Consider the following 14,891-nt stretch of genomic DNA (forward strand, 5'->3'; position numbering starts at 1 on the left):
AGTGCTTTAACACAAATGTTTAATCTGATAATCACGTGGTAACAATGTAAGACATTGAAATTCAAAGCGTGCATTTGAAAGTAAGAGGATTTAAGCGACTTTGATCATGACATAGTTGTTGGTGCCAGATAGGCAGGTCGAAGCGTTTCTAAAACTGCTGATCTACTAGGATTTTCCAGTGCAACCATCTCTTGGGTTTAAGGAGAATGTTCTGAAAAAGAAAATATGGCTTTTTGATTCTCAGAATGCCTCAAACTGATAGGAAAGCAACAGTAACTCAAAAGCGCTCGTTATGATAAGCAGAAGTGCATCTCTGAATGCGTAACACGTCAAACCTTAAAGCAATTGGGCTTCAGTGGCATCATGTGCCACTCCAGTCAGCTTAGAAAAGAGAAACCGAGGGTACAAATCACACAAACTCACCAAAAGTCTGGATTTCTGCTATGACATTTGCATGGTAGGGTCAACATTTGGCATAATCAGCAACAAAAACTAAACATGAATCCTGTCTTATATCAGTGGTTGAGTTTGTTGCTGGTGGTGTAATTTATTTTCCTAGCACACTTTGGGCTGCTACCAGGTGGCCATCATTTAAACAGTCTGTTGAGTATTGCTGAAAATGTCCATCCCTTTATTATCAAGAAAGCAAAAAGGGTACGGTGTACCTAATACAGTGGTGGGTGTAGGTCATCTCTGAATAGTGAATTTCATAACATAAATGCTTTATAAGCTTAACTTAAAAAGAAGATTTTACCCACAAAGGTGTGTTTGTGGGCTTAGTGACGCACAACCTTGTCCCTGATCTTAAAGCTAATTATGCCCAGCAGCAGCAGAGCAGGCAGGAAAGCGTAGAGGAGAACAAAGTCTAGTGTGTATCGGGACAATGCGCCAGGATAACCCTCCTCAATGATCTGATTGCCATGGGTGACCACACAAGCTCCCGGCAAAGATGTGGAATTATCTGTAATCACAAAAACACAAAAAAGTGTTAAGAGATTTCATCTTCTGAAAGTGCCTTTTAGTCTAAATGACTGTAAGTGCTGCTGAGTGACTTTGACCACTGATCCTGAACCCATCCTTTATAAATCAGTCTTAAAAGGACCAATAGCAGAAAGATCAAATGTAAGACAGATAATTGAAATCAGTTATTTCTAATGATCTTTCCTGCTTTATCCTCTACACTACTCGCAGAATAGTGTAGATATTGGCCAAATTAACAAAATAGCATTCCCTCTAGCATAGGATGATCCCATGTTAAAAATGAACTTACTGCATGTGAACTGGAGACCATGAAACTCCGTGACTATGAGCAGCTCACAGCTGTACTTCTGGAAAGTCAGGTAACTGAGCCACTGAAAGACCTGTGGCATCTGCTGGGTGCTCCTGTTGCAAAGAAGAGGAGAGGAAAGTGAGCATATGTCCTGAGAGTTAGCATTATTATACCTTCATTTTCAATAAATTCTAAATCACAAGTTTTCTCATCATAAAGTTAAGCATATTTGGGATTTTACCTTAGAAAGCCAGATCCCACCACTATCCCTGCAATATTGAGTAGAGCCATTCCAGTGTTGACCATGTTAGGGTCTTGGACCACACCTAGTAGCACCACAGTCAGCAACTCACCTGATGAGAGTGGAAAAAAACAAACAAACATGAATATGTGCAGCTAAAAGATAAAGAAAGTGGAAACGTGGCTATTAAATGCATTCAACCAATTTGTGCCCCCCAAAATAGCACTTTACCCTTTTATTTAATTGGCTCACCTATAACATGCGGCACCAGAACTACAGCAGTGAAACACAGGAAGCGCAAACCTTCCGGATGCATCCCCACTGTCCTGAGAGCAAAGCAAGGCAGAGACAATCACACAGGAGAGACATTGATGACTATGAAACCAAAATCCTTGAGTGGATAAATGTGCTTCTTCCACCGCCAACACAAAAACACATCAAGTTTATGACCAACCAGTAAAGGAAGGAGGTGAAGATGAAGACACTCAGGATGCTGAGGGGCAGGATGTGGAAGATGTAGGCCAAGAACATTTGCCATTTAGTGTAGAGTCCATCCTGACTCTCCTGATCACCGATGGCTCGCAATGCTGGGACTGTGAGTATAAAAACAGAAAGGGTGCAAAAAAGATAAAAGTGACTTCTGGTCCATTCGATATAAAATCAACCAAATCTGAAAAAAAAACCCAACAAAAAACAAACCCTGACCCTATTCCTTTATTTTTTAAAGAGTAACTTTATTATATTTAATAGATATAAATTAGATAAATGAATACTGTCAAATATTGATGCCTGCCAAATCTGAGACTGATTATTCAAGGGATATAATAATGCTGAGTGATTGTGCACATGCACATGTATGTATAAAAGGCTTAATGTTGTTTTGCTTGCAGTTTTTAAATTTACATTAAACTGGGAAAAATATGATGATTTCAAGAGTACAAAACCCAGAAAAATTTCTTAAGTGGAGTTTTACCTTTTCCATATTTCATTCAGTTCCAGTACTTTAAAATCTGCATATTATAATGAACAGTTCATTCTGTTCTATTGTCTCATAACTGAAAGCATGCATATGAAAACAAAATATATCAAAAGGGCTTTCCTTTAACAGGATGATGGCGATTATGCATTTTTGCAATCGCTCCATATTTCAGGTGTTCTTGTTTTTATGCCAAGAATTTACCAAGACAACTTGATGGGCCTGTTTCTTTAAAAAAAAAAAAAAAAAAAAGCTTTTCATTGAATCCTATCAGTTGTTATCTCTGAGACTGAAGGTCACAATGATATCCCCAAGCACAACCTCTGATTGTTTGAGTGTTTACAGAGGCTGACTTCAGCTCAGCCCAATCGTTTATCACATCTATTCTCCTCAGTGTCTGTGAGGGCTGGAGACCTGAAGCCAAGATTTTAGACTATGTTGATACAGTCATAGGAAAGAGAAAGTATACTCTCTTAGGTTTTATATATCAAGACATAATAAAAATCATCTGGTCCTCCAAATTAGGTAAATACAAGCGCAGATTAAAAACAACAGATGACATATTGCACCATGTTATTATTAACTAAACCAAAATGCAGAAGCAGTACATGAAAAACTAAGTACATCTTTACTACTGCCAAAGGAATTAAGGAGGTAAGTAGCAGGTAGGTGCTGATGATCAAATGCACACAGTTAATTAAACATCAGCATGTCCAATCATCCCTATCTATGCCAAACAATAAAGATGTTAGATATAATCTTTAAGAAGTAATTATTATAGGCTTATAAAGACATCATTCTACAGTGAGAAAGAGTTCAAAACAGTTGGCAGCCTTCCCAGGAGTGGACGTCGGAGCAAATTTATTTTCTATGCTCATGGAAACTGCAAAAAACCCCACAGCTGCAATTCAGACTCTACTGAGCCCGGTTAGCATAAAATAGTTAAAAGTTTACGTTCAAGACAGCACACACACACACACACACACACACACACACACACACACACACACACACACACACGCACACAAAGAAAAGTAGACTGATCAAGTATGGCTTGTTTAAAAAGGGTTTCCAGGGGAAAATCTCTTCTCTCTACATGGCAGCACAGTGTACTGTAGGTTTAAAGTTGCAGCTGAAGACACCACGAGACATCTGGAACAATGTCCTTGGTGGAGATGTTTGGCTGTAAGGCACAGTGTCACATTCTGAGAAATCCAAACACAACATATCCACACAAACACCTATTAACTGTCAGCTGTGGGAGTGGAGGGCATTTGATTTGGTTTGAGTCAGACTGACAGTCTTACAGCTACAGCTTGGCTAACAGAATAATAGGACAATGATCCCAAGCTCAGCAGCAAATCTCTAACAGAATGGCTCTCTAGAGACAAATGCCTGCAAACCTCAATGAACTGAAGCAATGCTGTAAAGAATAGTGTTCAAAAAATCCCTCCGTGTGAGAGACTGATGTAGTAAGACTGCTAAAGGTGGTTTTACAAGCTACTGAATCATGGTGTACTCAATTTTTTACAAAGTGCTTCTGCTTTCTGGCCTATATGATGACACTGTGTGATATGTCAAGTGTTGTTTTTCATCTGAGGTTTATCTCTACCTGTCAGATCTGGCAAGAACTGGAACATTTTTATTATGTTTTGATAAAACCTTGTAAATGACGAAGGGTGTCACCGACAGTAAGGAAATACAGCCAAGATGATTCATTCATCCATTCCTATCACTGAAACCCACATTCCAATAGAGCCTTTTTGGAAATAGTTGTATTTTATTTTGTCTATTGATTGTTGTCCTTTTCTTAACCTTACTTTTTCACTCATTAAATAAGTCTCCCAGATATTGAACAAAGCCACTAACGACCAAATTATTTGTTAAACCACAAATAAAAATCATAAATCTCTCTGACATTAAAAATAAAGTGGGTTAAAAGGCGGTCACAAGTCCTCTATAAAAGATCAAGACACTGCTGTGGTTGTAGTTTATAAAATGCTGACAGGAGACTTAGTGCAAATTTTTCTCTCCCTGTATTTGATGTTATCTTAAGTCAAAGCATGCATTATTAAAAAACCCATAAAACTGTTAATCATGGAAATCTATGTGCACACAATATTGTACTGTATTGTAGGTTCTCTAGGTTTGTAGGTAAAATGGCACTCGGGTTCATTGAGCTCTGAACAGATTAAAGGTCATGAACACCCAATGATCATTTCAAATATGTAAACTGAAGGATCTCCTCAGCAACTAAAGTATGACTTCATGCACGGTCTTCTAATAGACATTTTTTCTTTCATGTATTCTTATCTCCAATAGTCTACATACCTTTAACATCCAAGATTAAGCTAGACTTTACACAGTTTTGCCAAAGGTGACAAAAGTAAGTAAGAAATTAAAGTGATTTTACAACTGAATCAGGGGGAAGTGGCCTCACACACAGCTGCGATAAACATGCCTCATATCCATTTCACAGAACTAACAAGTACCCACCTCGTGGATTAAATGTTGTTAGAAACATGCACAGAGATGTGCTGTAACGTCACATAGATTAAGTGAATGTATGGACAACAAAGTCGACATTCACATTTTGTCTTTTGTCTTGTCTAATTGTTATTTTCAGCATTTTATACAGTTAAGTCCATACATTTTCAAACAGTGATACATTTTTTGTGATTTTGTTTCGGTACACCACCACAGTGGTCAAACAGTGCAATTTAGTCACGATGTCATTGAAGTGCAGATATTCAGCTTTAATTCAAGGGTTTGAACAAGAGTATTGCGTTTAGCTGATTAGGAATTAAAGTCAATTTGAGATATTTTCAGAAGTTCAAAATTAATTGATACCTAATCCCTCTGTGTGTGTGTGTTTTCTATAAGCGGATAAAGGAATCTGGAGTTGATTCCAAGTGTTGAAACTGCTTTTATTAGCTCTTCATTGGATCTGTCTGTCCAAGAGAAGGAAGCCAACATTATCCTGAATCAAGAGTCAGTACTAGTACTGAGCAAAGCTGCTTCTGAGTTATGTTTTAATTTAGTCTTTGAATAAGAAAAAAATCATGTTTTCAAGTTACTGACTCAAAGTTTTTATCCAGCTTCCTCTTTTTTTTTTAATATAAAACTGTCAGGCAACATCCTGGTGTTTGGGACGTGCAAATGTAAATGTACTAATTCATCCTGGTGAGCAGATGTTTGGTGTTGGCGGAACTCACAGAGAGCGACGGCGTTCAGCATGCCCGTGTATGGTGAAGCACCGATGCTCTGATAGATTATGCCGATGCGGTCCTGCACAGCACCCTTAGTGACGTCGATGTCTAAATGTATGACGAAGAAGGCCACAAACAGACCATAAATCAGGTTCTGGGATAGACGCATCAGAACACCCATCCTGTCTCTGGACAGGTTTCTTACTGTGCGCCTGCACACAGAACAGAAAGGCAAAATTAATGAGCAAATGTTTTACCTACTGATACCCTACAAAAAAATCATCATGATGCATGGAAGTAATCTGTATATGTTACATGTCTTTTATAAAGCAGCACACTAAGTGACATTTGTAATTTGTACCTGGAATATTGTGATCATATTTCAGTTTTAAATAGTGATTTATGGGTGGTGTGTACAAGCACACTGACCTGAGGAGAACTCCAAGTTTGGCAGCACCGCTGGGTGACTCTTTGCTCTTAAAGGGTATGGCGGGCTTGTCTGATTTCTGCAAGCTCTGCTCCATTTTTTCCAGCATGCTCTGGTAGATGGTAGACCTCTGATAGGCTGAAGTGATTTCATGCATGCGAGTGAATGTGGCTGCCTCCCTCTCGCTGCTGCGTGTGTCCACTGAGGTGAAGTCAACTGTTTGACATCAAATTGAATTTTTAATGTTCAAGCTATGGAAAAATCATCTTTTTTTAAAAAAAAAAGAAGACTTATAATAAAAACACAACACCGTGCAGTGTGCTGGGTCCTGTCATACTGTACCATAGATGTCAAAGGGGTTGCAGTACTCTGGACACTCATATCCACATTGGCTGAAGAAATCCACCATCTCTTCTGTTTGTCCACAAAATACTAGCTCCCCACGACTCATTATAGCTATCCTGTTGAACACCTTGGAGGTAGACACACACAAAGAAACAATATTATTCCATCAGCATGTCTGTGAAGGTTCTCAGTCATCGTTGTCACAGGAGCTCGCAAAGAAAAGCGTCTGGACTTCTTTAAGTTGCTTGAAGATGTTTCTGTCACAGGAGCTCGCAAAGAAAAGCGTCTGGAGTTCTTTAAGTTGCTTGAAGATGTTTCACCTCTCATCCGAGAAGCTTCTTCAGTTCTAAGGTCAAATGGTGGAGAGTCCCAGATTTAAACCCAGTGGGAGTATCCCCCCCCCCACCAAAGAGGGACAGAAGGATCCCCTGATGATCCTCTAATCATCTGAGCCAAGGTGTGAAAATGGATGTGGGTCCCAATCAGCCAGGGTTTCGGGTGAGCTCATTGTGAAACCTGGCCCCTGACCTCCACAAGGAAGGTGTCCCACTCAGACCCATAGTCAGTAGCATAAACTCAGCCACTTATAACATTGCAAAACACCTTGCTACCATCCTTGCTCCTCTCGTGGGGAACACCCCACACCACATCAAGAACTCCACCGACTTCACCGACAAGGTTCAGAAACTTACCCTGGACCCAGATGAAACCATGGGGTCCTTTGATGTAGTCTCTCTCTTCACTTGCATACCCACCACAGCGGCCATGGAGACTGTCAGAAAATGACTACAAGAAGACAGCTCCTTAGAAGACAGGACCAACTTCACACCCGATCAGATCTGCACACTGTTAGACCTCTGCCTTACCACAACATACTTCAAATACAACGAAGGCTTCTAAAGACAAAAACATGGCTGTGCCATGGGCTCCCCCGTGTCACCTATTGTAGCCAACCTTTACATGGAGGAAGTGGAAAGGAAGGCTCTTGGCTCTTTCAAAGGAAGAGTACCCAGCCACTGGTACAGATATGTAGACGACACCTGGGTCAAAATCAAGACACAAGAAGTGGAATCCTTCACTGCGCACATTAACGCCGTGGATGAAAACATCAAGTTCACCAGGGAAGACACAAAGGACGACTGTTTGCCTTTCCTGGACTGCGCTGTGCACATTGAAGAGAACGGCAACCTCAACATCGAAGTTTACCGGAAGCCCACACACACGGACCAGTACCTCCCCTTTGACTCCCATCACCCTCTGGAACACAAACTTGGAGTGATTAGGACCCTACACCACCGGGCAGAACATGTTCCCTCTAAGCCTGAAGGGAAAAAAGAAGGAACACATGTAAAGGAAGCACTCAAAACATGCAGTTATCCTAAATGGGCGTTCATAAAGTCAGCAAAGAGGCACAGAAAAGAAGATCAGACACCAGCGAGGGAGGATAAGAAAGACAGACGCAACAACATTGTCATCCCCTATGTAGCCGGTGTATCAGAAAAACTCAGGAGAGTTTTCTCCAAGCATGACATCCCGGTGCATTTCAGACCCAGCAACACACTCAGACAAAAACTGGTTCACCTGAAAGACAAAACTCCAAAACACAAACTTAACAACGTGGTGTATGCTGTACAGTGCAGCGAGGAATGCCCAGACCTCTACATTGGAGAGACCAAACAGCCACTTCACAAGCGCATGGCACAACACAGAAGAGCCACCTCCACAGGACAAGACTCAGCAGTCCATCTGCATCTTAAGGTCAAAGGACACTCTTTCGAGGATGTCAACGTTCACATTTTGGACAGAGAGGACAGATGGTTTGAAAGAGGAGTGAAAGAAGCCATCTATGTCCACTGTGAGCGACCATCTTTGAACAGGCGGTGGTTTACGACACCAACTCTCTGCCATCTATAATCCAGTTTTGAGATCCCTCCCCAGACGCCTTAACGCCCACTCACATCCTGGGCCATCTGACCTCAGGAATTCGCATGATAAGGTGGGGCCAGGTTTCACAATGAACTCACCCAAAACTCTGGCTGATTGGGACCCACACCCATTTTCACACCTTGGCTCAGATGATTAGAGGATCATCAGGGGTCCTTTTGTCCCTCTTTGGCGGGATACTCCCACTGGGTTTATATCTGGGACTCTCCGCCATTTGACCTTAGAACTGAAGAAGCTTCTCGGATGAGAGGTGAAACGTCTTCAAGCAACTTAAAGAAGTCCAGACGCTTTTCTTTTCAAGCTCCTTTGATTCCATCAGCATGCAACTTTTCACAAAACATTCACTATCAAAGGATCAAAGACTCATGTGTACAGTGTAACCAAAATGTTTTCTTAATATGTGTCTAATATATGAAGTGGTGTAATTCTGATAAAAAAACAAAACAAGTTCTTTAGCTGTGAGTTAGATAAATGTAGCTGATGTTGGCACATAGGTGTGAGTTTGACTCTACAAGCCATTCATTCTCTTTTTCACCAGTTCTTCTCAAAAACCCACCCTGAAGAGCTCAGAGCGTGGTTGGTGGATAGTTACTATGACGATACGGTCTCTCCTGGCCAGCTCTGCCAACAGCACTACAATCTGATTGGCGGTCATGCTGTCCAGACCAGTGGTCGGCTCATCCAATAGGATCACCCCTGCAACGACAGCATCCCAATGACATCACTGCTGTCACTGCAGGTTTGTCACGCAGTGAAACACTGAGAATAAGTGAAAGGCAGGACAATAACTTTTTCCTTCTAAGTAAAAACTCTCAGATGTACTTTCTATTAAGTGGCACATTGCAGGACTCTCTGTGGAGCCGACTTAACTTGCGGAGATAAGTGAGTTCTCTTTTTTTTAGTTAATTACTCTAATTAGGACAATTAAAAGATTGGCTCTTCGCATTATGAAAGCAGAGTGGAATTAGCAGATACTTTAATTGTGAGATTAATTCATTTCCTGGTTGATTGGAGAGTCACCGAATGGGAACTCCTCATTACTCTGTGTGTGACTCTGTGTGTGTGTGTGAGTGTGTTCATGGGCATTTTAATCCTGAATGAGGACTGAGACCCTCCATCCTCCCCAGAGGACTGAAGTCCTGATAAACTACACCTGGGATACACACACACACACACACACACACACACACACACACACACACACACACACACACACACACACACACACACACACACACACACACACACTGAGGTGGGCTTCTGCTCATTCCCCTTACGGTGTGATAACCCAGTCCTTTATTACTCTTCTCCATCTCTCCCTTTTCTCTGTCTCTTCTTACTCCTGTCTCACTTAGATCCTTTTGTTTTTCTCCAGTGTGGACTTCATAACTCTTCTGGGGAGAGACAGGTTATGTGGTGAACTTTCCACTGTTCTAATGCGTCTGATCCTTCTGCCTCCCTCTGCTGCATTCTCCCACAGTCGTGGGAAAAAAGAAAGTTTTCATGGGACTATATGCAGTCCTGTTTTGGCAGTTTGCTAGTCTGACAAACAAGCAGCAGCAAATCTACAACAGAATGACTGAAAAAGAAAATAATCAAGGTGGTGCAATGGCCCAGTCAAAGTTCAGACACAACCTCATTGAAACTTTCCTTTTCACGACTCCACCAAAGGCATATTTTGAAACATTTTATGAAAGCATGTTATATATAATTATTTTCTTTTATCTGCCAAAGTCTTTGAAAATCACTTCTAATCCCTCTTATTATCTATTTTACATCTATTAAAAGTGAAGATTTGAGTGATTAATGACTTTTACTCTGCGTCACCTCATTATTTTGATATAAACCGACAGCAAATGTTTGCTTTGGAGGAAACAGGTTGGTCAGAGATGAACTTGTGTAAATCTCCTCAGGTGATCTCCTGAGGTGCACTACTCACTTGGGTCCTGAAGTAACTGACTGGCAATGGAGACCCTTCGGCGCTCACCCCCGGAGATCCCAGGGAAAACCTGACCTCCAATAACACTGTGGGCCACGTGACTAAGGCTCAGCTCAGCCATCACTGCTGACACCTACATGGGAGCCAGAAGTCAAGGTTCAGGTGAGACAAGAGTTACAACTATTAGCAAATCTACTAAAAAAGGGCCTGCAGGAGATATTATACATTGATCAGCTAAAACTTTGGAATAAAATCCCCTCATTATTATGAAAAGATTTGCTGTGAACTCTTCAAATAATCACCCTGCTCATGGGAACAATACTCAGAAATTTGCTCAGGGGTTTGAGTCTGACCTCAGCAACAATCTACACAGTCTAAAAAAATAATGTTCAAAAGAACAAGAAAGAAAAAACTAGAAGCAACCAGCACCAGAAAAAAACTCATCTTGTTTCCACTTTAAACTTACAAGATCCAAAGGACCCACTGCTGGTGCCAAGCACCACATGAGCTTCATTAGACCTTGATGAGTGTATTTGCTCCACAAGATTAGGAGAAGCAATATTTTCCTGTTTTTACAGTTTGGAAATATTTCAGAGCGAGGGACTCAAACAAAATATTAGGCTGAGAACAACTGACCTGCCGTTCTTAAATGTCAGGTCAGGTACTCTTTTTTAAAAAATGGGCATTTGCAGCATTTATGTGCTGTAAGCAAAGAGATCTGTAACAAATTGTAACACATTCTCAGTCATCTTGATGCTGCACACGACTCTCTGTGAAGCAATAACTCAGCCATACTTAACTAACCTAAAATATAAAACAACACAGCAATGCACCTTCTAAGATTAAGCTGATCATCCAAATAAGCACTGAAACTGTTTGTGTGCTGACATCTTAGTGGATACTGATATCCATCAGCCTGTAATTTATTTATTTATTTATTTTTTGGGATATGTTCTGTAGCAGGCAGAGATGCCAGGTTTAAGAAAATAATGGAAGAAATACCCAGACGCAGCTCTAAAGTCACCTTTTTCTTGATAGCTTCAGCCGAGCGTTTCCGCAGGGCCAGCTGAGCTGTGTAGGTCAGAGTCTCCTCCACTGTCAGATAACTCAGCAAGTTATCGCTCTGGAAAAGAATGGTAGAAAGAGAAAACAGGGCATTAACAGAAAAGAAACTAGACACAAAAAAACACTGTAAATTGTGATTTGGTCACCTTAAAACTAGAAACTACCACCTCTATTCCTCAAGGAGATGGATTAAGAAAACATCTCAGTATTTCTCTTGAGTGGTCATCAGTAAACAAATGGAAGTATATGTTTGGACTGGATACTTTTATGTCACACTCTCTCCATCTATAGCATCTTTGTAGCACATCCCCGTACAGTGAGCATACCGGTATATCCTCACAAACGTCTATGTTCATATATGCCAGTGCGACCCATCTGTAATATACCTTTGCCTCAGATGTGTGCATACACACAGGCACAGGCGCATGACTTAAACCAGCTGAACCTGCTGCCTGCTTCAATTAACACATGGCGCCTCCCAATCCCACTTCTCCTTATTCTCTCATCTGAATGACTTTAATATGAGGAGCTCATATCACCTCCTCATCTACAGCTTAGCAGCGGAAGTTAATGACGAGGCTTAGAGAGCAGAAGGGGGAGCTATCAACTAGAGGGGAGAGATGATTTGAAAAGAAGCAAGGCTGGTTTTAAACCAGTGTTTTTAATTCAGGCTTTGGATACACTTGAGCACCTCTCATTGCGAGATTACATATATGAGGAGGCTATCAGGGGTCTTAAGTTAATTTCATACGGAGGCCAGGGCAGCTTTTCAGGAGTTACTGCAGAATGTTCATTGAGTTTGTGGCGGTTTGTACAACCACAGGCAAAACTAAATACATACAGGCTATGTGCATGAGGCCAGCTGCAGTTGAAACTGTAGTGGAAAGTTTAATGAGTGTTTGTGTGAACTACAGGAAAGTGAAATGTGCATGAACTTATTTGCTAATTACTTTAAACTCTGTTCAGTCTCCCATTAATCATTTGTCTAACACGTCCACTGCTGGGTTTCAACTTCTGTTAAGTGACAATTGTGACAATTATGAATTGGGAATAAATTGTCCTTTATTAGAAGTCATGTAATTTCAACTGCTTTGACTTTTTGTTTGTTATCCATCTGATTGTTAGCAGGATTGCTCAAAATTTAAAAGATGGGATTGGGCCCATCTTTTAAATTTCATTTGGGTTTCAATCCATGAATTCTTTACCATTGTGAAGGTATGTCTTACTACTATGCACACACTGACACTCTAATGGATGCACTGGAGTCAGTTTGGGGTTCAGTATCTGTAATGTTTGGTGAATGCCTGTGGACCCTCTTTTGACTTGTGTAGATGTAGCTGGAAATTATTGTATTTATTTTTTTGTGAAAAAAAAATGTTTAGAGGCTTTTTGGACGTTACTAAGGATTCAGTTTGTCAAACTGATATTTTATTTTAGCCTTACCCTTTCCATCCACTCGTGTGAAGCGGTCACTAGCTAGCATGCACATCTGAGTGTGTGCGAGAGTATGCAACTTAATAAATGTAATAATAATTAATAATAAACTTAAACAGTAATAGAGGAAGTTTTTTGTTGAACCGTTGATCATTCAGGTGTGCAGTGATTTTAAACCAGGGTTCAGTATTTACACAATGACACTTTGGCCAAATATTGAACGTGAGGATCCAGTGATCGAACCACTCGAACTCCTGACCCCCAAAAAACTGATGTTGTGAAAGGATTAGAATCCGAAATTTGAACAAAGTATGGAGGTCATGCAGTCTTAGACCGCTTTTCTTTTGTTTCTGTGTATATTATTACCATTTAAATGTGCTTTTTATGCAGCTGTTTAAAATTACACAGTAAATTGTTTATAAATGTACATGTTTTTTGTAATAAAGCAACAGAAAAGCGTATGACGAGTTTAAAAATGTCAAAATTGATATGGTAGTTAAGGATATTAAGCAACCCAAGGCTTTTATTAACTTAAACAGAGAAACAATTTTCTTATAAGTGTAAATAAAAGTCTGTTAATTTAACTTAAACACAATTGTTGTGTTATTTTAACATTTATTGTATGTAATTTATGTAATACCTATATGTAACCTAATAGTTATTAACACATAATATTTTATATGTTTATAATATTAACACATATAACACTATGTAATATTAACATTAATATTACTTTTAATTATTTATGAATGCTTATTATATCAATATTGTATCAATAGAAATGCAATACTGGGATAATAAGTAAAAGCTATGAGTTAAATCTTGATGCGTGGACGTTTCTTTGTCTTACCTGCAGCACATAGGAGAAGCAGTCCTGATACTGCTCTTGCTTCAGTTTTCTACCATTAACGAAGACTTCTCCCAGCAGCGTGCCCTGGTTCCCAATCCGCCCTGAGATGGCATCCAGCAATGTGGTTTTTCCTGAGCCTTTATAATGAAAAGTGCAGATAAAGACACATATGCATAAAACACTCATGATTTAACTGATTTTTAACGCTTCCTGATAAAAAACGTTGTATTTCTTTTTCACTTTAAACATTTGGCTCTTGGATTGAACTGAACCTCGAACCTGAGTTGCCCAGTATGCCCATGATCTGCCCACTGTCAACATGAAAGGAGACATCATTCAGGATCTGACGAGTCCATCGTTTCCTGTAGGAGGGTAAGTCCCACCACGGACCCACACGTTCACTGTGAAACACACGTATATATGCACACACGCTTAAGGACAAGGACAGTATTTTTGATATTAGTATTTTATTTTTTTTCAACACGATGTCTATCTCGGCTGTGGGAAGAATCAGCTCTTTATGAACAATCAGATAATCAGACAATCACAGTCAAGTAATAATGAGTAAATTAAGTTAAATTCTCTGAGTCTGTTTTTGAGTTACTCGTGTTGGTTGTCAGCAGCACTTACCTGACTGTGTAGGAGATCTTTCTGACACTTAGAGAACAGGTGGGCTCTGATTGCTCCTCTCTGCTGTCTCTCCACACATCTTTCTTCACCTCCGCCACAAACCTGAAGGACTCTTTTACTTTCCCGTTCTGCGGCTCCTCCATCTGCATTGAATAAAATCTGTTCATGTCTCCTCCAGGTCTGTGTCAAATCTGTTTCACATCAGATTGTTCATATTGTTTCAGTCCCAGACTTTGTCTTCTGCGCCTGTTGCCTGCACACAGCAGAAATGCGAGATCAGTAGTGACTCTCTGGAAGCGTGAGCGCAGCAAATGTCATGTTATCTCAGAGAACTTTGATCAAAGGTTGTATAATGAAGACAAAAAGCACACATGCTAAGTCAGTTCACAGCCCTTCAGTGTGGACTCAGTCCTCGTATTGTCGGCTGCTTCCCAAAAAAGCTGTGACTGACAGGATAAAGCAGAGGGCGAACTGACATGACATGAACTCGGATGCTTCAAGAAGAAAGAATTGTGAACTAGAAGGGAGAAGATCTTCAGGAGGACGTGAACAACTGGAGAC

General features: G+C 40.4%; 1 protein-coding gene across 1 annotated transcript; it reads right to left on the minus strand.

Annotated features, from left to right (window-relative positions):
• Positions 1-42: 42 nt before the first annotated feature.
• abcg5 (ATP-binding cassette, sub-family G (WHITE), member 5) lies at positions 43-14,497 on the minus strand (the record flags this gene model as incomplete). The annotated part of the gene is made up of 14 exons (XM_080869538.1): positions 43-961; positions 1,271-1,383; positions 1,512-1,623; positions 1,764-1,837; positions 1,966-2,104; positions 5,703-5,908; positions 6,126-6,339; positions 6,466-6,595; positions 8,969-9,108; positions 10,352-10,484; positions 11,376-11,474; positions 13,701-13,837; positions 13,980-14,101; positions 14,331-14,497. The coding sequence occupies 14 exons, from the start codon at positions 14,495-14,497 to the stop codon at positions 777-779; spliced, it is 1,971 nt and encodes a 656-aa protein (XP_080725664.1). The 3' UTR covers positions 43-776.
• Positions 14,498-14,891: the final 394 nt, after the last annotated feature.

This window comes from Rhamphochromis sp. 'chilingali', assembly GCF_963969265.1.
Source record: "Rhamphochromis sp. 'chilingali' genome assembly, chromosome: 20".
NCBI lineage: Eukaryota > Metazoa > Chordata > Actinopteri > Cichliformes > Cichlidae > Rhamphochromis > Rhamphochromis sp. 'chilingali'.